The sequence below is a fragment of the Apium graveolens genome, chromosome 5 (assembly GCF_009905375.1).
Source record: "Apium graveolens cultivar Ventura chromosome 5, ASM990537v1, whole genome shotgun sequence".
In the NCBI taxonomy this organism is placed as follows: Eukaryota; Viridiplantae; Streptophyta; class Magnoliopsida; order Apiales; family Apiaceae; genus Apium; species Apium graveolens.
The window spans coordinates 20261911-20289131 of NC_133651.1; the positions used below are offsets into that span (position 1 = coordinate 20261911).

Consider the following 27221-nt stretch of genomic DNA (forward strand, 5'->3'; position numbering starts at 1 on the left):
GAAGGCAGGCCATATCTGGAGCTGGGGCCTTCTTCTCCCCCTATGTTCGTGAGCTCTTCACTATCATCACCATCATCTCCAAAGAAATATGCAGATTCACTAATACCATAGTCAACATCATCACCAGCTCTAGGTGGCATGGCTGTGATGACATCCTTTGCTCTTTGCATTGATTGAGTAGTATGCACCAAGTTCAACATCTTTTCTGCATTTTCATTGCCCTGTTCAACCAAAAGTTGATATTCTGGAACAGGATGAGTAAATGTCTCAGCATCCAAAGAGATGAAATCTATGACAGCTTGATCATGTTGCGATAGTTTCTCTCTGTCTGCATCATTGACATTCATTAACTCACTAACAATGATGTCCATCCTTATTTCTCTTGTACCTGCATTTCTCCCATTTTCTCTCTGTTTTTGCATCAAGGGCCCCCCTTGGCTTCCCACCCTCACACCCTCACCTTCACCATCTAAGGTGGGACTCCCCTCACTCACTTTTTCCAGACCTGAAGAAATGGTCTACATTAGTTCACTCCTTTCCTCTCCTTTTGCCTGGGATCAACCCAGCCTCTCACTCAATTTACTCCATGCTCTCAGTCTTAAGAGTGATTGTACTACTACTAGGTCATCTACACTTGAGATAATTGTTGGGATTTGAAGTTGTGCAGAGAGTACCAACGGATGAGGAACATCCATCGGGATAGTAGTTTGGCTAGCCGACGGATGACTGCTGTTAGGCACATCCGTCGGGATACAATCACTACTCGACGGATGAATGATATCCACCGGGATAGAATAAATGAATGAGTTTGGAGTGGAGACTATTGTAGACTCTGTGCAGATTGATATAAATTTGGGCACAGATGTCTCAATAGACTCAGAAAGAATTGGCAAGTGAGCCAACAAATAATCTAAAAGATGATGCTCACTTGCTTGGATTTTTGGCTTCTCCAATAGAGTTAAAGATGGAGAATTTGGAAGTGATATATGAATCATGTCTACTGTTAGGGCGAAAACACGCGTTAATATTTATGCAAGTATACGCGTTCGCAAGTAGTATAAGATATAAATCAGATTCGTTCCCACAGACACTGGTTTAGGTTAAGTTCAATTTATGCACCTATGCAACAATGTATGGTTATCACTCAATGCTAAGACAAATAACAAATTGAGTTTTTATTAAACTAAGAGATTATACTAAATAACATTAACTAAGAGAATTGAACACTTGAATTAACAATATTAAACACACATGAGATCCTAACTTCATTACTACTTCATTCAATAGTTATTGTTATTAACCTTAGCATGTTGTTAGGTCCCAATGTGTTTGTAGAAGGGGGGTTGAATATAAACAATACCAAATAATCGAATTAAATGCGGAATAAAAATGTGAAACAAAATTCAAGTTAAATAAGAATATTATTAAACTTGAAAGGTGTTACAACAACTGTATCGATTACAAGGAATTAATCTCAAATTAATTATCACAAATCTAGAATAAATTCGACATGAACTTTTTCTATTTTTGCAATAAAAAGATTCAAATGCTAAACGCAATTTGAGATTAAGTTCTAGGGATTTTGATTCGCTAGATAGTTACACAAGAACAAGATAAAGATTTCTAGTGGTTTGGATTTAACTTTACAAACTAGAAATTATGATCTTGAAGTTTGCAGATGAAGGATAAAATATTTCTTCTGCGGCTGCTTTGTTTTTGTTCTTGAGTTCTGTGTGTATTTGGATAGATAGAATGACTTCTACTGCTTCTCTTCTTTTTAAACTAATCAACAGACTTGAATGAACCGGAGTGACAATAGGTGAGACAATCCAATTGTACTAGCAAGACAATCTGTTGAACTGGAAAGACTTTCGGTATGACTATTGTTTGTACTAGCAAGACAATCTGATTGAACTAGCAAGACAATCCTCTTCCAGTGTAACTTTCGGCAAGACAATTATTTGTACTAGCATGACTTTCGGTATGACTATTGATTGTCATACCGATTGTCATATTAGTACAATCAGATTGTCTTGTTGAATTTAAATAGATTTTAATCCAATTTAAATTCTGAAAATCCTTAATATTAATTCTAAATTAATTAATCAATTAATTCAATTAATAAATAAATTAATCTTTGCAGATATAATTTATTTTCTTAATTAAATTATATGACTTAATTAATTAATAGAGAATTAATAATAATCTTGAGCAGCAACCATTCTTCTGAATATCTTCTGAAAATCACTGAAAATTATGAATCAATTCCACCACTTCAATGTTGACACTCGATGTACTGTCTGGTTCATGAGTGACTAACTTCCGTGACGTTTCTTCATGTCTTGACTTTGATTTCAGATTAAATCCCTGTAATTAATTGATACCCTGATGAGATCTCTGTCACTTGATTAAATCCACAATCTTGATTTATATCACTGAGGCTTGAACAATTTCTTGAACTTCTTCCAGTGAATTAATTCCTCAAGTATGTAGATGAACCTTGTTTCTGAATCCTTTGACAGATGTTACTTTATGAAATCTCTTTGACGGTAGATCCACTATTTACTTGTTACATTCTTATTTGAGTTGAGTTAAATCCTCGAATATACAAATAGGCTATGACATATGCCTTACAATCTCCCCTATTTGTTTGTTAGACAATAACACACAAATAACTAGAGGATAACTCAACTAACAAATAAGAAAAAGATATAAACAGAAATGCAAAGTAAATAGCAGAAAAGTTCTGGACTAGATTTAACATTTTCCAGATTTCAAATAGATGTTCCTCTAGACTGAACATATCTTCAAGTAGTTTCATCTTCTTTTTGTACAACCATATTTCCTGTTGAGAAGCGCATATCTGTCTTGCTTCTCCCCCTATGAGAATCAACTGATTAAAGAAGATCACCTTCGTTTACCACCTCTCCCGTATAATAGGATCCGCAGATAAAAACCAATGGTACTCCCCTTTTGAAAACAGCTTCTTCCCTTACTAGAAAATCACCTTGTGTTTACCACCTCTCCCGTACAATAGAATTCGTAGTTACAAACAACAATGGTGTGGTGTAGTGTACATGTGTAGGATCTTTTTCTTCCTCCCTGCAATTTCTCCCCCTTAGTTGAGGAATCCTCCAAATTATTGCTTAAGCTTTTATCTCCCCCTTAAAGAAGGAATGTATGACGTCGTCTGAAGGAGTTCTCATATTTCACTTGGTTGGAAAAGAAATAACAAGTGTTTCTCTTTCTTCCTCACTGTGAGTGTGTGATTCTGTTTAGTGTACCTCACATGTGTTTCACTCTTCTCTCCACTCATGTTTACACTCATTCTCACAAGTGTATCACTCCACTCATAGCTCTATAATCCAGCTGTACCTGCAAGGAAAATCACCTTAGCCATCCTTAAGGAGGTCACAGGTGGTGCAATGGGAGTTCGCAAATCCCCATCCTTGTTAAACTCGTCAGATGAATCTGAGTCATAATCTACAAGTTGCTAGTTTCCCTTTTAGGGTTCCAGATTTGAATTCTGGGAAGGTAAACAATGATCCAACGAATTTAACATAAAGATCAAAGTTCCCTTCTAATGTCTGTGAAGACATTTCCTTGTGACTCATCAGGTAATATCTGAATCATTGTCAACAAGTTGCCGATCTGCGCCTATGTCAGATCCACTATCCGCAGATGCATCCAGGGGATTTAAGCCTGGGGAGGTAGACACTGACCACTGACATATGGCTTTTGGATCAGTATCCTCTCCTAACACATATAAAGGCAATTGGTCCATTAACGAACCTTGAACAATCGAATCTGACCTTAAAATGGTCGAAACTCTTGTTTCCGTCAACTCATCCTTTGTGTGTGTAACATTTCCTTGTGCATCAAGAATTGTTTATGTTTGAAGTGGTGACACTACATCGGATACCCTGGCCGACAGGCAAATTTCAATAGACGCACCCTGTTGAGAGAATGAATCTAGTAACTATTTTTGTGCCTTTTCAGCCATTACATCTTTTTGAGAAGATGTATGGGAGCTAGCAGTTGTCTCGGTTTAAATACTACTCATCTATGTAGGAGACAGAGCTACTGGGTTGACTGCAGAACCTTCCTTATGTGGTGCACTAAGGCACTATCTCCCTCATGCTCATTCATACTACATTTAGTGGTAAGAGAGTGTTGGTTGGTTCTGTTTTTGTGTTTGTCTTTACAATCTGGGATAGATGTTGTGGGTTTTCAACCTCATGACTGTCAATGAAAGAAACTCATTGGAGACTGAACCTGTATCACAGAATATATGGCAATAGAGAGATAAAATGTACTTAAAATCTATAATGAATGAAAATTATACATTTAATCTTTTGAGAGAAATGATGTACAATAGTGATTTCGAAGGATTTTACATGAAATAAGAAATCACTAATGTAGAAAGAGGTTTGATTTTCTCCTAAAACTCACTGCACATATAAAACAATATGTTTGTGCCTAGTGATAAGAGAGTTATAAATATGACGACTCTACTAGTTCATATTAAACTGTAACTTCAGTTAGAGTGCCATACCATGTTCTTGACGATTGCTTGAGTAGTACACTAGTTCATACTAACCTGAAGTGAGATTGTGAAGAAGAGATTGCATAGTCCAATAGATCTGCAGCTGCAAAGTCCATGAACTGTGGTGCACTGACTTCCTCTTTTGACTCGCCAACCAGGAGTACACTTGTACACATCTTACTAGAGTCCAATTCCAAGTGTAATGTGCATCAGGTGCCTGATATGTCATAATATTCTCAAGTCTCATCACTGGTGCTATATGTTAGATACTGTTTCCTGATAATAACCTAGCACAATAAAAATATTTTCAATGATAACATTCCCAGCTTGCAAACAGCCATATCCCTCAGATAAACCTTTGCTGTTATCTCCAAAGATAACCAGTGGGCCAGCTTTCTCAATCCACATTTGATAGCAGGGCTCTATCTCCGGTCATATGTCTTGATGTTCCACTGTCAAGAATCCACACTACCGGTTACACCTGTTTAATGCCCTGCACTTACAAATGGATTAGACCTTCTTCGGAACCCAAACTTGGTTGGGCCCGGCATACTTGTAGAATTGTCCTTTGTCAGGCAAAACAACATTTTTAATTTTAATGGTCTCAACTTTCTCAATGACTGAACATTTGACCTTGTAAACAGCCTTAACAAATTTCTGTTTAGGCTTAGGCACAAATGTCTCCTTTCTAGCCTTAGAAGGACTAGCAGTCTTAGACCTATCATGCTTCTTATTATTCACATGCTGACGAGGAGTAGTCTTATCACTAGAAACATGCTTACCATTAAAATAAGCATACATCAAATTAAAAGCACATGACATACAATTAGAAATACAACATGCTTTATGAGAGATATTAACAGCAGGCAATTTATGCATGGTAGACATGGCATTTTTGTTATCCAACTCATGTGTGTCTGAGTTAGTCTCAGTTGCTTTCACAACTTTGATTGGAAGTTTCGACACACTCGACTTGGAAACAACCTTCTCATTAACATGATCTTCAGCACGTATTTCTTCTTGAATAATAGAAGAGGTCGCATCAAATAGTTCAGCAATTGATGTTTTATAGAGGGGTTCATCAACACCCTTAAGCACATGTGGTACTTCCCTCCCTTTAGCACAGACATGAGGAGGGGAGTTTATGCCTAATTCTCCAATAGCAACATTATAATCATAACCTATTCCAGATGTTTGATTAACAGCTTGCTTACTGTAGAACTCTTTAGCCTTCGAACAAGAATTGAAGTAGGCTCTAACCTTAGTCTCAAGACTGGTGATCTTGTCTTTGAGAATAGTTTCGAGTTTTCTATAACAGTCAACTCTATTCTCTAGAAAAGATACTTGTTCTTTTAACTTGTCTTGATTAATGTGCACAAGTCTTAATTCATTGACCTCTTTCTCAAGGTCTTTGATCTGTAAACTTAACAGTTCATTATCATGACGAGCACAATCTAAGTTACCTCCTAGATGATAAACTAATTCAGCATCAGTATATTTTACCTCTTTTCTTAACGATGAAACTTTTCCATCAATAGCCATAAGAGCAAGATTCTCATCTTCTTCATCTTCACTATCAGTATCATCCCAGCTTCTTCCCTTTGCCAGGTAAGCCCTTTCAGAGTTACTCTTCTGATTTGAATCATAAGAGTTCTTCCTTACTTGTTTTGGCTTCCTGCATTCTGTGGCAAAGTGTCCCAACTCATTGCAGCTATAGCATCTAATGGTGCTCCGATCAACCATCCCTGTTTTGTATCCACCACTACTGGTGTTAGAGGATGAAGATCCACCTGTCTGGAATCTGTTGTAGTTGGACTTGTACTTGAACTTGGGATTTCTCTTGAATCTGACATTGGAGAATCTCTTGACAATTTGGGCCATTGACTCATCTTCCAATTGCTCCAGCTCTTCCAAGGAATAAAAATCATCATTGGATTGATTTGTAGTAGGAGGATCATATTCTGCTACTATCACATTTTCCTCGGCCTTGGAAAACTGTACCATTCTCTCCGACTGTTGAGATTGTTGTTGTTGTTGACCTTCAGCTACAAGAGCAGTAGATGTGCTGACCATTCTATCTTTCCCGTAGACTTCCTTTTGCCGAATCTGCTCCAACTCATAGGTTTTCAACACACCATAGAGTTTATCCAAAGAAATCTCACTCAGATCTCTAGCTTCTCTAATGGCAGTGATTCTATGTTCAAGATGAGTTGGCAGTGTTAAAAGGAACTTTTTGTTGACCTCCCTGATTGAATAATATTTCCCATTTATGTTTAGGTTGTTGATCAACGCATTGTACCTCTCAAACACTTCAGTAATTCCTTCTCCTGGATTTGATTTAAAATGTTCATACTCAGAGGTTAGGATCTCCAACTTGTTCTCCCTAACTTCCTCTGTACCTTCATTAATCACCTCAATAGTTTCCCAGATGTGTTTGGAATTTTTACAGTTCATCACATGTCTGTTCATTAAGGGATCGAGGGAATCAACTAAAATTAACTGAAGGCTGGCATCCAAGGAGGCTTCTTCTTTTTCAGCAGGAGAAAAATCATCAGGCTCTTTTGGATAGGTTCTAGCTTTGGTAATCACAACATCATCTACTATCACCTCTGGTTCAATAACCATCGGAGTTTTTGGACCCTTCTTTAACAAGTTCAGATATTTGGGATTTACAACTTGTAAAAATAATAGTATCTTCTTCTTCCACATGATGTAATTTTCTTTATCAAATAGTGGAATTTTAACGGTTCCAACTTTTTGTAAAGTCATTATGAATTTTTGAATAAATAAAAATTCAAGGAGTTGAAAAATCACAAAAGTCTAGGATCTTGATTTGTTCGTTAATCAGAAGGCTCTGATACCAATTGTTAGGTCCCAATGTGTTTGTAGAAGGGGGGTTGAATACAAACAATACCAAATAATCGAATTAAATGCGGAATAAAAATATGAAACAAAATTCAAGTTAAATAAGAATATTATTAAACTTGAAAGGTGTTACAACAACTGTATCGATTACAAGGAATTAATCTCAAATTAATTATCACAAATCTAGAATAAATTCGACATGAACTTTTTCTATTTTTGCAATAAAAAGATTCAAATGCTAAACGCAATTTGAGATTAAGTTCTAGGGATTTTGATCCGCTAGATAGTTACACAAGAACAAGATAAAGATTTGTAGTGGTTTGGATTTAACTTTACAAACTAAAAATTATGATCTTGAAGTTCGCAGATGAAGGATAAAATATTTCTTCTGCGGCTGCTTTGTTTTTGTTCTTGAGTTCTGTGTGTATTTGGATAGATAGAATGACTTCTACTGCTTCTCTTCTTTTTAAACTAATCAACAGACTTGAATGAACTGGAGTGACAATAGGTGAGACAATCCAATTGTACTAGCAAGACAATCTGTTGAACTGGAGAGACTTTCGGTATGACTATTGTTTGTACTAGCAAGACAATCTGATTGAACTAGCAAGACAATCCTCTTTCAGTATAACTTTCGGCAAGACAATTATTTGTACTAGCATGACTTTCGGTATGACTATTGATTGTCATACCGATTGTCATATTAGTACAATCAGATTGTCTTGTTGAATTTAAATAGATTTTAATCCAATTTAAATTCTGAAAATCCTTAATATTAATTCTAAATTAATTAATCAATTAATAAATTAATTAATTTTTGCAGATATAATTTATTTTCTTAATTAAATTATATGACTTAATTAATTAATAGAGAATTAATACTAATCTTGAGCAGCAACCATTCTTCTGAATATCTTCTGAAAATCACTGAAAATTATGAATCAATTCCACCACTTCAATGTTGACACTCGATGTACTGTCTGGTTCATGAGTGACTAACTTCCGTGATGTTTCTTCATGTCTTGACTTTGATTTCAGATTAAATCCCTGTAATTAATTAATACCCTGACGAGATCTCTGTCACTTGATTAAATCCACAATCTTGATTTATATCACTGAGGCTTGAACAATTTCTTGAACTTCTTCCAGTGAATTAATTCCTCAAGTCTGTAGATGAACCTTGTTTCTGAATCCTTTGACAGATGTTACTTTATGAAATCTCTTTGACGGTAGATCCACTATTTACTTGTTACATTCTTATTTGAGTTGAGTTAAATCCTCGAATATACAAATAGGTTATGACATATGCCTTACACATGTAATGGTGATGATATTAATCGAACAATACGAAACTGATAAACGCCAACTTTCGTTGTACGAATACCATTCTACCAAGCATCCACAATTTAGATAGAAGTTGAATAGGCATCAATTATGTTGAGACCATATATGTCTACAGAATTTGACAACATAACGATTTAAACACAAGTTATTCATGATGATTATACAGGGCAAGTAAAACGATTAGAGTTACCCACGAATCATGCATACAACACATGAGCCTATGCTAGCATGGCAAGTTCTAAATCTCAAGATCCATTGTCGTTTCACAAGAGATTAACAAGCTATCTTACATGTTCGCGACACATATACACTACTAGAAAAACAGGATTAGACATCGCACCTTAGACATCGGTTAAGAAAACCACCGATGTTAAATCTACTTTTTACATCACTAAAACAAGAACCGATGTCTTTATATTTTTCGGACATCAGTTGTCTTTAAAAACGATGTCTATGACAAGATTAAAAAAACGCGAGACCCCTCTTTTTTCCCCGCCTTAAGCCAAATATTTTAGTTTTAGTTCCCCCCATAACTTTCCCCCTTAATTTTTATTCCCCTCCCAAACAAACACGGGCCTTGTCCCAATTTTCAAACTAAAAAAAAATAGAAAACTAAAAAACATAAAACTAAAAACATTAAAACAGAAAACTGAAAATATAAACTGTCATTCAGACAAACGAGAGCGGCGGTAGTGTTCTTCCCCCTTTGTTGTCCAAACGTAACCCTAAAACTAACCCCGCCTTCGATTACTCCTTCGATTTTCATCTCAATTTTAGATTAAGTTTCAATTACATTAAACCCCATTTCTTTGTTTCTTTATTCGATTAATCTTTTGATTTTCTTTGTTTCTATTCTTGAACAGATTTGGGGTTTGGTGTTTGTTCGAGCCTGGTTTTTGGTGCTTTGGAGGTGTTTGTTCGAGCTTGGTTCTTGGTGCTTTGGAGCTTAGCTATTTGAAGTTTTTTGCTTAATTAGGTATGAGTTTCTATTCGATTTTGAGATTCAATTTATTTGGATCTTAAATTAGGTATATGTTTCTGTTCGATTAGAGTTTAATTAGAGTATCATCAGAGTTTTCTTTGGAAGCATGTATACTATCTATAGTTGTATGTGTGCATGCATATATGTATGCTTAACTGTGTGAGTTGTTGTTATGTTTATATATGTGTACAAGTACAAATGTTTGTGTCCCCTGTATATGATTTTGTGTCCCCTGTATATGAGTTGTTTATGTCCCCTGTATATCTGTATTTATATATCCCCTGTAAACATGAAGGCATTTACATGAATTCTAATATGATATATTAGGTGAAATTATTAGGCTTGTATATTATTAGATATAAGCAAGTAGTTGTATGAGTGTATATTTAGTGAATATTAGATCAAATTTTTAGGCTTCTATGTTGTTAGCCTAAGAGCATCTCCAACGATACTCTCTATAATAGTTGGCTATAATAATATAAACTGATAGCTATGTAAAATTTGTTGAATGTATAAGGTTTTATGCTCGAATGAAGTTGGCAGTAGGATTAACTATATGTTAATATAATACTATATTATGTAAAAATGTCTCACAAGGGCTCCCCTACCTTGGAGATGCTCTAATTAGAGTTAATATACTAGTACTATAATAGCAAACATTAGTGAATATTAGAGTCTAATTGAGTATCACTAACTGTTAACAACTTAAACACGAGGATGCTGTGATAATTATAAGTAAATTAAAATATTTATTAATGATAATGTTATAGTTATAGTTAGTCTTTGTTAATAAGAACTTGAATCGAAAGTATAATCTAAATTGTATCCATATTAGGGGGTAAATTACAATTATAGACTACTATTTTGTATTCTTTGTTACTACGATATTTGACATTTTATTTAACAATCAGGTAGTTCCTTCTTAACATGGACAAGTCGTGGATTTTCAAAGATAGGGATACACTCGAATATGAAATTGGGGTGGAACAGTTTTTGATTTTTGCTGAGGAAAATTCTCGTGATCCTAAAAGAATTCCCTGCCCTTGTAAACGATGTGTTAACTTTAAAAAATTATCCGTAAAGATTATCAGGGGTCATTTGTATGACAATGGTTTTAGTTTAGGGTATTTGGATTGAATTTGGCATACAGAAGGGTGTGGGACTAGGTCATCGGTCAATAGTACTTGCAACGCTCCACCCCCTGCACGTACACCTGCCCCTGCCCCTGCATCGAAAACCGTCAATATTTGTGATGCTGCATATAATTCAGGTGAGTATGACAACGAATCGTATCAGTTTAGAAGGTTTGTGGCGGATGCTGAACATCCTTTGTTTGAGGGTAGTGAATGTACGAAGTTAGAGTCGATGCTAAAATTGCATAATTGGAAAGAAAGGTTTGGAATTAGTGATAGTGCTTTCACAGATTTACTCACTTCCGTTGGCTCTCTCCTTCCTAAGGATAATGTGCTGCCACCTAATGCTTATGAAGCCAAAAAAACCTTATCTGACTTAGGCCTAGAATATGAAAAAATTCACTCATGTCCAAATAACTGCATCCTATATCGGGGTGCACATGCTGATGCTTCCGAGTGTCCTAAGTGCCGTCTATCTAGGTGGAAGTTAGGAAAGGATGGTAAAATATGGATGAATGTTCCTGCAAAAGTAATGTGGTATTTTCCAATTATTCTGATATTTAAACGTATGTATAAATCCCCTTCTACTTCTGAACTGATGACATGGCATGCAAAGCAGCGAATACAAGATGGAAAGATGCGGCATACAGCCGACTCTCCTTCTTGGAGAAATATAGATTATAGGTGGCCTGCATTCGGCAGTGAGGCAAGAAATATTCGTTTGGCTTTGTCGGCAGATGGTATAAACTCGCATAATAATGGTTTAACCAATAGGTACAGCTGTTGGCCCGTAGTTTTAGTAACTTATAATCTTCCTCCATGGTTATGCATGAAGAGGAAGTTTATGATGTTAACAGTTTTGATTTCCGGTCCCCATGAACCTGGTAATGATGTTGACGTCTATTTACAACCGCTTATTGATGATTTAAAGAAGTTATGGGAGGGTGTACCAAATGTGTATGATGTCTATACTAAATCATATTTCACTTTAAAAGGAATTTTAATGTGGACAATAAATGACTTTCCTGCATATGGAAATCTATCTGGTTGCGTCAATAGAGGTTATTTTTGTTGTCCAATATGCGGTGATGATACCGTTGCTAAGTATTTAAGCCATAGTAGGAAGATGTGTTACCAAGGCCATCAGCGTTATCTGCCTAGAAATCATCCATATAGGAAGCAAAAGGTAGTTTTTAATGGGCAACACGAGTTGGGGCATGCACGTCAACCGCTTTCGGGAGAAGAGGTGTTATCGATGCAAGAGCAAATTGAATTTCAATTTGGAAAACAAGTCAAAAAGTCAAAAAAGGTGGACTGCCCATGGAAGAAGAAGTCAGTTTTTTTTGAGCTAGAATATTGGAAATTTCACCACGTTCATCATTGTCTCGATGTCATGCACGTCGAGAAGAACGTGTGTGATAGCTTGATTGGCACATTATTAAATATGAAACATAAGTCTAAAGATAGTGAGGCTTCTCGTCTTGACATGATTGACATGAGGGTTAGGGCTAATCTAGCTCCACAAAAAGGAAATAAAAAAACCTATTTACCTCCTTCGGTTTTTAATTTGTCAAAGGCAGAAAAGAAGAAGATGTTGTCATCTTTAATGCACATGAAGCTTCCCTATGGACATGCGTCCAATATCAAAAACTGCGTATCCATAGATGAATTAAAGATGTTTGGGATGAAGTCCCATGACTGCCACATCATGCTCCAACAGTTACTTCCTATTGCAATTCGCGTTGTTCTTCCAAAAAATGTTAGGGTCACAATAATTAGGTTGTGTTTCTTTTTCAATGCCTTGTGCAACAAAATTATGGATGTATCGAAGCTAGATAAATTGCAGGCAGATGTGATAATAACTTTATGTGAGCTAGAAAAAATCTTTCCTGCATCCTTTTTTGACGTAATGATACATCTCATAGTCCACCTAGTTCGTGAATTACGATTATGTGGGCCGGTATTCTATAGATAGATGTACGCATTTGAGAGGTTTAATAAGGTGTTGAAGGGTTATGTACGCAATCGTTATCACCCCGAAGGTTGTATCGCTGAAAGTTATCTTGGAGAAGAATCCGTAGAATTCTGCCAAGAGTTTGTCAAGCAAAGTGGCACCACTGTCGGTCTTCGGAAAGATGCAGAGAAGTTAAGTCCATTATCTGTTGTGACAATGAAATCAATCGATGAAAAAGAGCGAGATGAGGCACATTTACATGTCCTTCTAAATAACCCTGAAGTACAACCATATATTCTGTAAGAATTTTTTATTTTTGTGGCTGTTGAATTAATATAATATTTTTGTAGTGAGTGGCTGCTTAACTAGCATATAACTTTTGTCAGAATGCATAATGAGTATCTACAGAGTATCCACCAAGGGAAAAAGAAAAGTACTCATTGGCTCTTGAGAGAGCACAATCGGCTTTTTGCAGATTGGTTTCTAGAAAAAGTTAGTTTCATTACATTTTCCTTTTCAGCCTACTTTATTGGCTCCCCGTAGTAAATATGAATTAATTTTTAATTTGTTTGTGAAAAATGTATAGGTCAATAGTGAAATGATAGAGAATCTAGGAGGTGTTTCAGATACAATAAGATGGATAGCTGGAAAACCATCATTTTCCGTAATGGCTTACGAAGGTTATCTAGTAGACGTGGTCTGATACTTTACAAAGGAGCGTGATGATGTGAGGGTTGTTCAGAACAGTGGTGTGTCTTTAGTGGCTGATACGGTCCAAGTGTCTAGTGCCAAGGATTTAAATCCCATAGAGAGTGAGATGACATTTTACGATTTTATCCTAGAGATATGGGAGCTTGATTATCATGCATTCAAGGCCCCATTATTTTTGTGTAATTGTGATGACAATGACAAGGGCATAAAGGTGGATAATCTCGGGGGTTCATACTTGTCGATCTAAGTCGACAAGGCCATAAGAAAGATAAGTATGAGTCTATAGATCAGGTAAAACAAGTGTATTATATTGAAGATCCAGTTGATCCGAAGTGGTCAATTGTATTAACCTCTACCACTTGAGACTGTCAAGAGGTGTACAACGACGATGAATTAGGAGACACGACCATGGAAAATCCCCCTTTCTGCAAACAAATTCCTACATGTGATGTCGGAGATGATGTTGAGCCACAAATTAGAGAAAATATTCAGGGCACTTGGGTTAAGAAGTGACCAATATGTTCAGTGATGTATTTTTTAAATTTTGTGATGTTACCATCTTATTGTAATGTTACAAATTTAGTGGAATTTGCTTTTAGCTTGAATCCTGTGTATTTATTTACCATTCTTGTGCATTTGCACTTCACTATTTACATTTGTTACAATAAGTTAGAATTAATTTTCTTGTATATTGTCATTTCTTATTTATGTATATATGTATGTGCACGATAATTAGATTAAAATCTCCATGACTGATAGTTTTATGTTTGCATTTTCAGGTTAGAAATAAATGGCACCTAAAAAGAAGCAAAGTAAAATATAATTTGAAAAAGACGTCAAGGCAGATGAGGTAGTAGATAAAGTATCAGGTGAGGTAGTAGATAAAGTATCAGATGAGCAGGCAATAGAAACTCAACCTGAAAATTTGGATTCTGAGGAAGTAACCCAAGCAACAGTTACGACTTCCGAAACTACGAAAAAAAGGTATGGATCTGCACGAGGTGTTTCCGCAATGTACAAAGTAGTAGTGAAGAAGGCACAGGGTAAGAAAGCAAAGGTTAGGTGCAATGCACGTGGAGTTCCCATAGGGAATACTAGGCAGGTCCTACAGTCCTACACTGGAATGTTGGCGAGAATGATGATTCCGGTTGACTATCCAAACTGGGCAAGCGTACCAGTGGAATTTAAAGAGAAATTATGGCTTGATATTAAGGTATATAAATTGTATTGATATGTGAATACTAGGAAGGTCCAAGAAAATTGTATTGATATGTAACTAATTTTCTTGTACTCATTCAAAAATTTGGTTTCAGGAAACATTCAGAGTTCCCAAGGAACTTCAGAAGGGGCTGTTACAGTCTGCAGCGGCAAAGTGGAGAAATTTTAAGGCGAATTTGACTAAATACTTTGTGAAGCCTAATATTGGACAAAAAAAGAAATTGCGAAAGCCTCCAAAGCAGTATGCTTATGTTGGTAAGGAGGCTTGGAAGAAATTTGTTGCTGCGAGGAATACCTCAGTATGGAAGGTATAGGCGTAATTATTTTAATGCAGTGATATTTAGTGAATAATATGTATAATGTTTTTGCTGTCATTTAGTGAAAAATATTTGGGAAAAATTGTATGTAAATAATATGTATAATATTTTTGCAGTCATTTAGTAAAAACAAAGTGAGCGAGTGAGTAATCAGAAATATCCTCACCGTCTGTCTAGAAAAGGCTATGTTGGATTAATGGAAGAAGAAGTAAGTGCCAATTAAGAAACTGTGAATTTTCTTAAAGTGAGTAGCTATATCTGCATATTTTTAAATTTTCTTCATCTTTATCAGCAAAAGAAAGGAAATTTTCCTGCCGATGAAGAACCTGATAGGGCTGTAATGTGGCACAAGGCTCGTAAGGGAAAAGATGATGAGCTTGCTGAGATCGGACAAAGAATTGTGAGTATTTTATTTAGAAATAGTACACACACATTATTCATGCAATTTTAATTCTAATGTTTATATTTTTGTGATAGGAAACCTTACTGGAGCTGCAAAGCAAGGGGGAATTCATTCCTTCGGGAAGTGATGATGTGTTGACGACGGCCTTGCAAACTCCTGAACATTTAGGAAGGGTTCGAGGAGTCGGAGGATTTGTCCCTCTGTCAATTTTCTTCAATTTAACAAACGGGAAAAGATGTAGAGTAACCAAAGCAGAATTATTGGCTCGTGATCGAGAAAGGGATGCAGAGTTGGAGAAGACACGGCAGGAGATAGCGGAATTAAAGGCCATGCTTAGTACAGCAAAAATTTCATCGCCTATGGTTTCAGATAAAGCAAGTTGTGAAGAATTTTTTTTGGAGAAAGCTAATCTAGGGGCTGCAAAGGAGCTGGAACCATTGTTGGTTGATGATGATATTATTTCCATGAAACCTATTCCCCCAGAAAATAAGGTAAAATAACTGAATGTAGCTTGTATATTTTGCGGTTCATCTAAACTTAATTTCTTTATTCCCACCATAGCCAATAGTTATTTAACGCAAAATTATATGTTTAAAAAAAATGTATGTAGGGCCCTCGAAAATGTGAGTTGGCAGTAGGCACCTTAGAAAATAAGGTGGCATTTGGCTTGCTATTTGACGATGAAGACATGAACAAGTCTGTACATGGCGTGCCGATACAGCCTGGTTGTGCCCGTGTGTCGGTGGATGGGCCAATTCAAGGACAAGCCAAGATTCATATTCCAGTAGTGGGTGAAATTGAGACAGTAGATCAAGCTGTTGGCTCCCACATCTCATGGCCACGGGACTTGATCATTTTCCCAAATGCCCCAACTGCGGTATGTAACTAATTAATATGCGAGATATGTTCTATTTTATTTGTTGCTAAAAAATCTTTAAATAAATTAAAGAAATAATAAATCTAAATTGGAATCGGTTTGAATTTTGCTATAGATTTTCTATAATTTTTTTATGAATATATTTACTAATATTTGCAGAAAAGTAAAAGAAAAGGAAAGCAACCTGTGACTGAGTTGCAGAAAGTACAGTCCTTGTTTGAAAAAATTGAGATCAATAAAAATGTTCCAAAGCGCTTTCGTTTGTTGTATAAACATGCGAAAACATTCATGAAGTCCACTGGAAACTCGATTCAAATTCCATGTCATGCTGAAGTATTTGGTGTTGTGAAAACAATTTTTATATTGCATGAAAACATTGCCCACCTGCTCGAGTTTAAAATGATTGGCCAAGGAGCTATATGTACATACATGGCGTGAGTATTATTATTTTTCCTTATTCTTATCTTTTCATTCTTGTACGATGTCTCACGTATTCTTGTTTGCTGCATTTTTTATTTACAATGTAGGTACTTGCATTCGGTGGTTATTGGCAATAACAATCACGAGTTATTTGCTTTTTGTGATCCCGGAGCCACATTTACCCTGAACAACGATTTTGAAAATAACTTGGTTAATCGTTTGAAAGAGGGCTATCCTGATCGTCTCTTTTTAATGCCACATAATAGCGGGTAATTATATTAAGTATTTTCACTTGGTTATTTGTTTATATAGCTCAAAATCATAATTTGTATGATTTTGGTAGTAATTCTATTTTCTTAATTTTTTTATGAAAACAGTTGCCACTGGATACTGGTTGTGATATGGGCTGGCGAGATTTTCATATTAAATCCTTTACCTCGTGCAACTGCTTTTCCAGAGTTGGAAAAAGCCGTATCAAAGTATTTTTATTTATATTTAAACTATTTTCTCTTCAATTTTTCATTATGGCATTGATATCGATCAGTTCACGTTATTGACAATGCTAAGTGGACAGGGCGGTGATTGCTTTCAACATTCAGGCTGGAAGGGGAAACAAAGCCCCGAGTATCATATATATCCCGGTAAGTTTTATTTATTTTTTGCATTCATGTCGGTGCACTTCTGACTTTGCGCTACTGCTTGTTCAGACCAGTCTTTAATTTAGTAACTAATCTTTTTTTGTTAAACAGGGATGTCCTAAACAGCCGGGTGAGACTGAATGTGGATATGTAGTTATGTATTACATGAAAGAGATTGTCATGGACCCCGAAATGTCATTTATAAAAAAGGTATTTGTTTCTACTTCAATGCATAGTTGGTTTATATGTCAGTTGTAATTGGATTCATTATAATTGTCGTGTTTTACATTATTCAGTGGGCTGCCAAGAATCGGAAGGTAATTTGTTCCAGAGATGAGCTTAATGAGGTTCGATTTCAGATGTTAGACTATATTGAGTCCTTCTTGTGAAAAGGCCCTGATGATCTGCAGCTTGAAATCTTGGACATATCATTTTTTTTGAAGTAGGCGAACTTTGGTTTATTTTGACTCTAGCTAGCTAGACTTGTGTTGCACCAATCAATTTGTTTTAAGTATTTGAACTTTCGTTTATTTTGGCATGGAGGAAACATTGAATGACTTGGTGTTGGGATGACTTATGTAGATGTTAATATATGGTTGGGTTTATCTATGTAGTTGGTTTGGATTACTGAATGGTGATGCAATTGGTAAATTAATGTACGTATGGTTTTTCGACATGGATTTTTGATTTGGTAACTTAGATTTGGTATTGGTAACTTAGATTTGTGATTTTGTTTTGGCATTTTGATTTTTGGGGATTTTAATGAAGCAGGTGATTCATGGAAAAAAAAATCAAAACAGACATCACTTTACTAAGCCAAATAACAGATGTTAATAATAAGCAAATAACACATTCCTTTATATGAAATCCACTATGGCACTGATGTCATAAGCAATCACATATATCAGTTTGTTAGTTTCAAACTAATGTAAAACCAAAAAATAGATATCATATAAATACAAAAAGTGATGTAAAAATATAGTAAAGACATCAGTTCATTTATATGAAAGCCACTATGGCACTGATGTCATAAGCAATCACTGATGTCATAAGCAATCACACATATCAGTTTGTTAGTTTAAAACCGATGTAAAATCAAAGAGTAAATATCATATAAATGTATGAAGTGATGTAAAAATAGAGTAAAGACATCAGTTCACTTACAGAACCGATGTCTAAATAAACATTGCACATCGATACTATATAGTGACTGATGTTATACAATAAAACACACATCGGCTTGAGTTGAAGATTGATGTTAATTTGTTGTTTTCTCCTATACATAATATGTTTAAACTGATAGAAATTTCATATTATTATAGCATTGAAGTCATAGTAAAGGACTACTTTGAAGAAAAATATATCAGAACGAATTTAAAACCGATGTCAAATATGCTTTAAGACATCGGCTCACAACCGATGTAAAAGGCCCCTACATTTAACATCACATGCAAAGATATCGGTTTGATTTTTAAAAGACATCAGTCCACAACCGATGTCTAAGGCCTTTTTTCTGGTAGAGATAAGATGAATAATCACAACCTATACTAGATATCATACAATCACCACATACCAAGGTATTAAATAATTAACTAAAGAATTCCATAGTAAATCCGCTAGAATCCCATGATCACGATTAGCCCATAATAGAACTCATCGTCACCATGGGTTCATATGAAAGCATGATAATAACACAACGATATAAGGCTGAAAAATAATGAAGTACATTACAAGAGTATTAAGATTCAAAGCATAAAGAAAACTAGCATCCACTGTTACAACGAATTAAAAGAATCACAAGATAAACTAATGCTTCCTCTTCTTCGTTGTTGCGTGCTAAAACGGTCTTCTCAATCTTCTTGCCTTCGCTCTTGCTGATGAAAACGTCTTCCCATAAGGTTTATATAAGCGTCCAGGAGTCACCACGCCAACAGAAGCCCAATTGTACTTGAACTAATAAAATCCAGATTCTGAAATTCCGCACGCACGCGGTCGCCTGCTGTCTCCACGCGACCGCTTGCTGGCACGCGGTCGCCTGCTCCTGGCGCGCGGGCGCGTGCTACCTTTATGGAAAATTCCTTATTTTGCTCCTGTTTTTGCTGATTTCTTCGCTCATCACCCCTAGACTGATTCCAAGCACTACCTTAAGCTTTATTTGATGAAAACCACATATCTAATCAAGTTATACCCTGAAATGCAAAAATACACATGTCAAATACACAAAATACTTGAGTCCAAGACACCAATTCAAGCTGTTATGAGACGCTCTAAGTGGTATAAAATACCACTTATCACACCCCCAAACTTGAATCGATGCTTGTCCTCAAGCATCACAGACTCAAACTCAGAATAAAACATGCATGAATGCAACTAGATGAATGCAGTGATCCCCTCGTGATTACTAAACCAACCAACACATGACATATCAATAAATGCAATTAGGCGACTAAAGATCAATCAAATCACGCAAGCTAACATACAACTAGAAACATGGTGTGTGCGAATGCTTAACAGATATGCTTCGAAACTAGATCAATCATCATAACTTAATTATCCTCAAGGCAATCACATGCTTATACGAAGAATATATTCTAGACACAAAATGACTTATAACACTACAAGATTATTGGAGTTTATTACAGAATCATGCTTTTATTCAACACATAAAATAAATGTTTATTTGATCGTGCAATAAGTGAGGTCCACAAAAGACTTATACAATGGTACCCATTTAACGAGCGTTAGGTTAGCGGATCCCAGACTATAAAAGGCTTAGGTCACTAGGAACAAAGTCCCCTAAGAACTTAATAACTCGAATACCAAAGAGCCCACTCGTGATCAATTGTGCATTAAACCATATTTTTTTTCTCTTTCTTTTTTTTTCACACATATATTTTTTTTCAATTTCTGAGCAAGTGCGTTTCGCTCCATCTTGCTCAACCCTAGACTACTCATATACAATACGAGCCGGTACTAGCCAATTGATGCCTAGCCACAGCTAGCAATGAATTCTAATTTTTTATCTCCAATTTTTACCTTTTCATGTCATTTATCATTAAGAGCCTATCATGCATTCTAAGTATAAGCAATAGATCAACCTCAAAAACCATCAAACCATGACAACGATCTAGTCCTTAAGCATACTCTAAGACTTAGTGAAATTACAAGTGTTTCTAGTATGCATATCAACCTAACAAGATTCAACATCACTCTAACGCTATCACTACACTCGCATCAATATCACATATTAATCGATAAAGCAACACAAAGGGATCATGGCATATGCATGAAAATGCAACTACATGGACTCACATAATAACACAAACAAAAATGCAAACAAATATGTCCTAAATGAACAATCATGCAAAAATAAGAATGAACTACAACTAAACATACAATATGAATCTATATGAATCTATATAGACACACACACTACTAATCCTTATATTATCACCCCCAAACTTAAATTTTTCAATGTCCTCATTAAAGGTAATAATAAGGATTTCAAGCATACCTAATTAGCGGGAGAATCATCCTCGTCGGGTGGAGGATCAGGTGGCCAATCAACTTCGCCACCAGTGTCTCGAACAACAGTACCGAAAGCGTGTGTCAAATCTTCAGCAAAATATTGGTGGATGACATGCATGGCCTCCATACGCCTAGTCAATCTTCTATACTGCGCATCACCAATACCAATCCTATCAACTACCTATAGCACATGAGAAGAACCCTCTATAGGCACGGGAATATCCGTCCAACCACTCTCTACATCATCAAAAATATATCCCAACCCCTTATCATGGAGTGCACCTAATAATAAATAACTTAAGTGATCTGGACTTCGGTTGAGCTCAAGTGTGGGAGCTTCTTGAATAAATGGTTCAAAACGCTCCTGAGAAATTTTCAGCTCTGCTAACCCAAGAGAATCGAATGGTATATCCAACTTCCTCATCCACAGAGGTGCATTCAAATCCTACAATTGCTCTGCTCCTTCTTGATCTTCAATAACTGATTCCCCTATTAAGGATCTCTCTAAGGTATCTGACTTTGGTAATTGCGCAGGCTCTGAATTTATTACAGAGTCGACCCACTCTACTTTAAAGCACTCCTCTTTAGCCGTGGGTAACTTTATTTCCTTAAACATAGTAAAAGTGACCTTTTGATCGTAAACCTTCATCGAAAGCTCTCCTTTTTGCACATCGATCATAGTTCGGCCTGTAGCCAAGAATGATCTTCCCAAGATAATGGGAATCTTCTTATCTTCCTCGAAATCAAGAATTACAAAGTCAGCAGGGAAGATGAGTTTATCCACCTTGACCAAGACATCCTCCACTATACCTCGTGGATAAGCGATGGAACGGTCAGCTAGTTGCAATGACATGTATGTTGGTTTCAGATTAGGCAGACCAAGCTTCTTGAAGATAGATAAGGGTATCAGATTGATGCTAGCTCCTAAATCACATAAACACTTGTCGAACGACAAGTTTCTGATGGTACAAGGAATAGTGAAGCTTCCAGGATCTCTAAGCTTCGGAGGCAATTTCTATTGCAGCACAGCACTGCATTTCTCCGTTAGAGCAACAGTCTCTAAGTCATCGAGCTTCACTTTCTGAGAGAGAATACCTTTCATAAACCTCGCATAGCTAGGCATCTGTTCAAGAGATTCAACGAAAGGTATGTTGATATGAAGTTTCTTGAACACCTCCAAAAACTTCTCAAACTGCGTATCCAGCCTTTTCTTCTGCAGCCTCTTAGGAAAAGAAGGTGGAGGATAGATCTGTTTCTCCCTTGTATTACCCTCAGGAGGAGTGTATTCCACAGTAGTCTTCCTTGGTTCCACCTCTGCTTCCTTCTGCACTTCTTCTTCAGCCACAACTGCATTTTCTGAAACTTGAGATTTTTCAGGCTCTCCGTCTTGCTGAATTTGGGGGCTTGCGACCTTTCCAGACCTCAAGGTGATGGCGTTCACCTGTTCTTCAACTTCCCACTTGTCTGGATTTGTTTCTGTATCACTAGGAAGCGTTTATGGTGGTCGATTCAATAAGGCATTAGCAATTTGCCCTATTTGGTTCTCCAGAGTCTTGATAAAAATAGCATGGCTTTGGCATATAAGAGCCTGGTTTTTGCACATAAGCCGCAACTCCTCCGATTCAGATTTTTCATTCGAAGATAGACATGCACCATGAGTTTGTTATTTTGGTGTAATTTGTTGCTGAAAACCAGGAGGGTTGAATAGCTTATTTCCAAACTGCTAGAACGGCTATTGCATCGCATTATGATTGTTGCTCCAGCTGAAGTTAGGATGATTCCAGTTGTCAGGATGATAAGTGTCTGGAACTGGTTGCTGCGATCTCTGAAAGTTGCTCACAAACTGAGCTGAGTCACTAGATATAGCGCATTGTTCCGTCATATGCGGACCTGCACACAGCTCACAAACACTAATTATCTGCTTAACACCATAGTTAGCCAGAGAATTGATCTTCATAGACAATGCCTTTAGTTGAGCAGTGATAGTCGTAGCTATATCCACTTCAAGAACTCCTGCTACCTTGCCCTGTGGACATCTCTGGGTTGGATATTGATATTCATTAGTAGCCATCAGTTCAATTAGATCATAAGCTTCCTCATAGCTCTTTGCCTATAATGCTCCGCCTGATGCTACATCGAGCATGGGTTTGGACTGCGCTCCCAACCCATTGTAAAAACAATTGATGATCATCCAATCAGGCATTCCATGATGAGGACACTTCCCAAGCATCTCCTTGTAGCGCTCCCAAGCTTCACATAGCCCGTTTGCTGCGCAAATTGAGTGATAGCATTCCTGAGTGCAGCTGTCTTCGCCATAGGGTAGAATTTAGTAAGAAACTTCTGAGCAAAATCTTCTCAAGTAGTAATCAAACCAGCTGGTAGAGAGTGTAACCAGCTCTTAGCCTTGTACCTCAGAGAGAATGGGAACAGTCTCAGCTTCACAGCATCTTCAGAAACATCGTTGAACTTGAAGGTGTCGCACATCTCAATGAAATCCCTAATGTGCATATTGGGATCTTTAGTTGGAGAACCCCCAAATTGGATTGAATTCTGCACCCATTGAATTATGCCAGGCTTGATCTCAAAGGTATTAGTTATGATAGCTGGCCGGACAATGCTAGATTGAATGTCATTGATCTTGGGTTGAGAAAAATCCATCAAGGCTTTCGTTCGTGCTGTTGGATCTCCCATTGTACTGAGTACCTGAAACACAAACAAATAAACCGTGAGAGTAAAATAGTCCGAGTCAATGAACTTTAACGACCACTGATGACAAGCACATAAACTAAAAATTAACACCGAGTCCCCGGTAGCGGCGCCAAAAACTTGTTAAGGCAAAAATACGCGCTAATATTCACGCAAGTATACGCGTTCGCAAGTAGTATAAGATATAAATCAGATTCGTTCCCATGGGGACTGGTTTAGGTTAAGTTCAATTTATGCACCTGTACAACAATGTATGGTTATCGCTCAATGCTAAGACAAATAACAAATTGGGTTTTTATTAAACTAAGAGATTATACTAAATAACATTAACTAAGAGAATTGAACACTTGAATTAACAATATTAAACACACATGAGATCCTAACTTCATTACTACTTCATTCAATAGTTATTGTTATTAACCTTAGCATGTAATGGTGATTATATTAATCGAACAACACGAAACTGATAAACGCCAACTTTCATTGTACGAATACCATTCTACCAAGCATCCACAATTTAGATAGAAGTTGAATAGGCATCAATTATGTTGAGACCCTATATGTCTACAGAATTTGAAAATATAACGACTTAAGCACAAGTTATTCATGATGATTACACAGGGCAAGTAAAATGGTTAGAGTTACCCACTAATCATGCATACAACACATGAACCTATGCTAGCATGGCAAGTTCTAAATCTCAAGATCCATTGTCGTTTCACAAGAGATTAACAAGCTATCTTACATGTTCGCGACGCATATACACTACTAGAACTCATCGTCACCATGGGTTCATATGAAAGCATGATAATAACACAACGATATAAGGCTGAAAAATAATGAAGTACATCACAAGAGTATTAAGATTCAAAGCATAAAGAAAACTAGCATCCATTGTTACAACGAATTAAAAGAATCACAAGATAAACTAATGCTTCATCTTCTTTATTGTTGCGTGCTAAAACGGTCTTCTCAATCTTCTTGCCTTCGCTCTTGTTGATGAAAACGTCTTCCCATAAGATTTATATAAGCGTCCAGGAGTCACCATGCCAACAGAAGCCCAATTGTACTTGAATTAATAAAATCCAGATTCTGAAATTCCGCACGCACGCGGTCACCTGCTGTCTCCACGCGGTCGCCTGCTCCTGGCGCGCGGTCGCGTGCTACCTTTCTGGAAAATTCCTTATTTTGCTCCTGTTTTTGCTGATTTCTTCGCTCATCACCCCTAGACTGATTCCAAGCACTACCTTAAGCTTTATTTGATGAAAACCACCTATCTAAGCAAGTTATATCCTGAAATGCAAAAACACTAGAAAATGCGTCAAATACACAAAATACTTGAGTCCAAGACACCAATTCAAGCTGTTATGAGATGCTCTAAGTGGTATAAAATGCCACTTATCATCTACATCCAGTGAGTGTGTGGGTGAATTTGGTGTTTCAGGTGCATCAATTATCAATGATTTTGGTTGTGACTCCACATTTATTGGAGCCACATCAAGCTGACTTTGAGATGGTGCAGTGACTGAGTCTTTAGCTCCAGTTTGCACTGTGTGTGTTCCCTGTGCATCCCCAAGGGTTTTAGATCTTTTCTTTTTGGCATAAGTCTATGGTGAGCTTGTATCCCTAACCCTCTTGGCCCGTGCTCCTGGTTGGGAGCTTGTTTTAATAGTAACATCCTTTTGAGAGGATGAAACTAAAATTGAGCTAATTTCCTTATTAACAACCATAGTTTATTGGGAAATTGTGGTATGGCTAGGATTGGGTACACTAATCTCACCAGCCTTATCCTTAGGGTTTCTTTGATTTTCACCCTTTCCATCATCTAACTCACTGACACTCCCCTCTTTATGTTTGGTAGATTTTGCAACTGGTTTCTTTTGAGAGAAACTAGAGGGGGCTTTCTTAGCTTTGGATTTTAAAAATTGTTGTTTTGGTAGCTTGGTTAGACATCTGTTGGGTCATTAACACAGATGCCATAGCTACACTTGAAGGGAAAGAAATTTGTGAGGTTGGAAGAGCAAAGATAGTGGTGCTTACCTCACTTACCTGAGGTCCCCCCCATGATTGGAAAGTAGAAGAGGGGCACCTCTTTGTAGTGACTTGCTCTGTTGAGATATGCAATGATTCTCCTTTCTTGAACCCAACAATTCAGTTTGTTGGTTGGTTTCTCAACAACAATATTCTCAATAAGATGGTTAGCAAGCATCATAAAGAATCTAAAATAATAGACATTTTTACCTCTCTTATTAATTTCCCCTAACTTATAACCTAACTCAAGCATGATCATGTCACTGAAGTTAAAGTACTTATCGGTAACTAGCATATAAAGCATATTAAGCATGATAATGTTAACAGAATCAAAATTACTCACTTTACCAGAAAATACTTTGGTAACTACATCACACACATAACTCCACTCTTTTCTAAGACCTAGTCTCCTAATCTCACTTAAATTAGAGGTAGGGAGAGCATAGCCAATAGAATTAAGCATGTTAACTAAATAAGTATCTCTGTGTGGAACAGTAGTAGTGTTATCTGGAACTTTAAAGCATGCTTTGATAATGTCATTATTAATGTAGAACTACTTACCTTTAAGAGTGAAGGTTATGGTCTTGTCAGTAGAATAATACACAGTTGTTGTCCATATCTCCTCCATAACTTCACAGTAGATCGTGGGTGATTCCAACATAGCATAACTGAGTTTGCATTCCTTCACAAAGTCCATCATTTTGTGAAAATCTCCTGATTGTGGAATCTCCTTGTTCACAAGAGCTACGAAGTTGTTCTTTTCATAAATGAATCCAGACTGGGACATGATTTTGACTACTGGTTCCATTGTTAAAGTATGGAAATTTGCAGAGAGATTATTCGCTTTGAAGAAGAAAGGAGTTAGAGCAATTGATCTGAGAATGATAAAAGAATAGAACAAAAAATGAATTATGCTTTTATACTATCTCAGAAATAAGCTGTCAAAAATAATAAAGTGAATTAAAGTAACCAATCAAAATAGCCCAAAATAGCCATTTAAAAATAAATAAACTGTCAAAATTCTGTCAATTATCCGTCGTGTTATACTTACAAACTATAAGTGTACCCGATGGATAATGTTTAGAGTTTTAACGGCTAAGATTGAGACAATTCGATGGATGAGAATAAAACAATTATCCGTAGGGTTACAAAATAATCCTAAAAAGTAATTGATTTTTATTAATAAATATTATTTCGACGGATGATCAAACTCGATGGATAATGAGCATCGGTCGGGATGTAAATTTTGACTTAGCCAAAATTTCATCCAAAATAGAAAAATCAATTAAGTTTCTGGCTGCATAATAACTTGCAAAAATATCTGAAATGATTCAAGAATAATTAAGCATACCTAAATCACTTACCAATCTTGAAAATGTGGATTTATCAAGTGGCTTGGTAAAGATATCTGCAAGCTGCTTTTCACTTGGAACAAAATGAAGTTCCACAGTACCATTCATCACTTGTTCCCTAATGAAATGGTACTTAATGTCTATGTGCTTTGTTCTTGAATGATGTACTGGATTTTCAATTATGACAATTGCACTT

At 36.5% G+C, this 27221-nt stretch overlaps 1 protein-coding gene and 1 pseudogene across 1 annotated transcript; both read left to right on the top strand.

Moving 5' to 3' along the window:
- The first annotated feature begins 10664 nt into the window (after nt 1-10664).
- On the top strand, nt 10665-12845 carry LOC141659903 (uncharacterized). Its single transcript, XM_074466836.1, has 3 exons — nt 10665-10782; nt 10891-11610; nt 11728-12845. Exons 1-3 carry the CDS (start codon nt 10665-10667, stop codon nt 12843-12845), a joined length of 1956 nt encoding a protein of 651 aa, XP_074322937.1.
- A 10292-nt stretch (nt 12846-23137) lies between these two features.
- Nucleotides 23138-23237, top strand: LOC141663356 (small nucleolar RNA R71; annotated as a pseudogene).
- Nucleotides 23238-27221: the final 3984 nt, after the last annotated feature.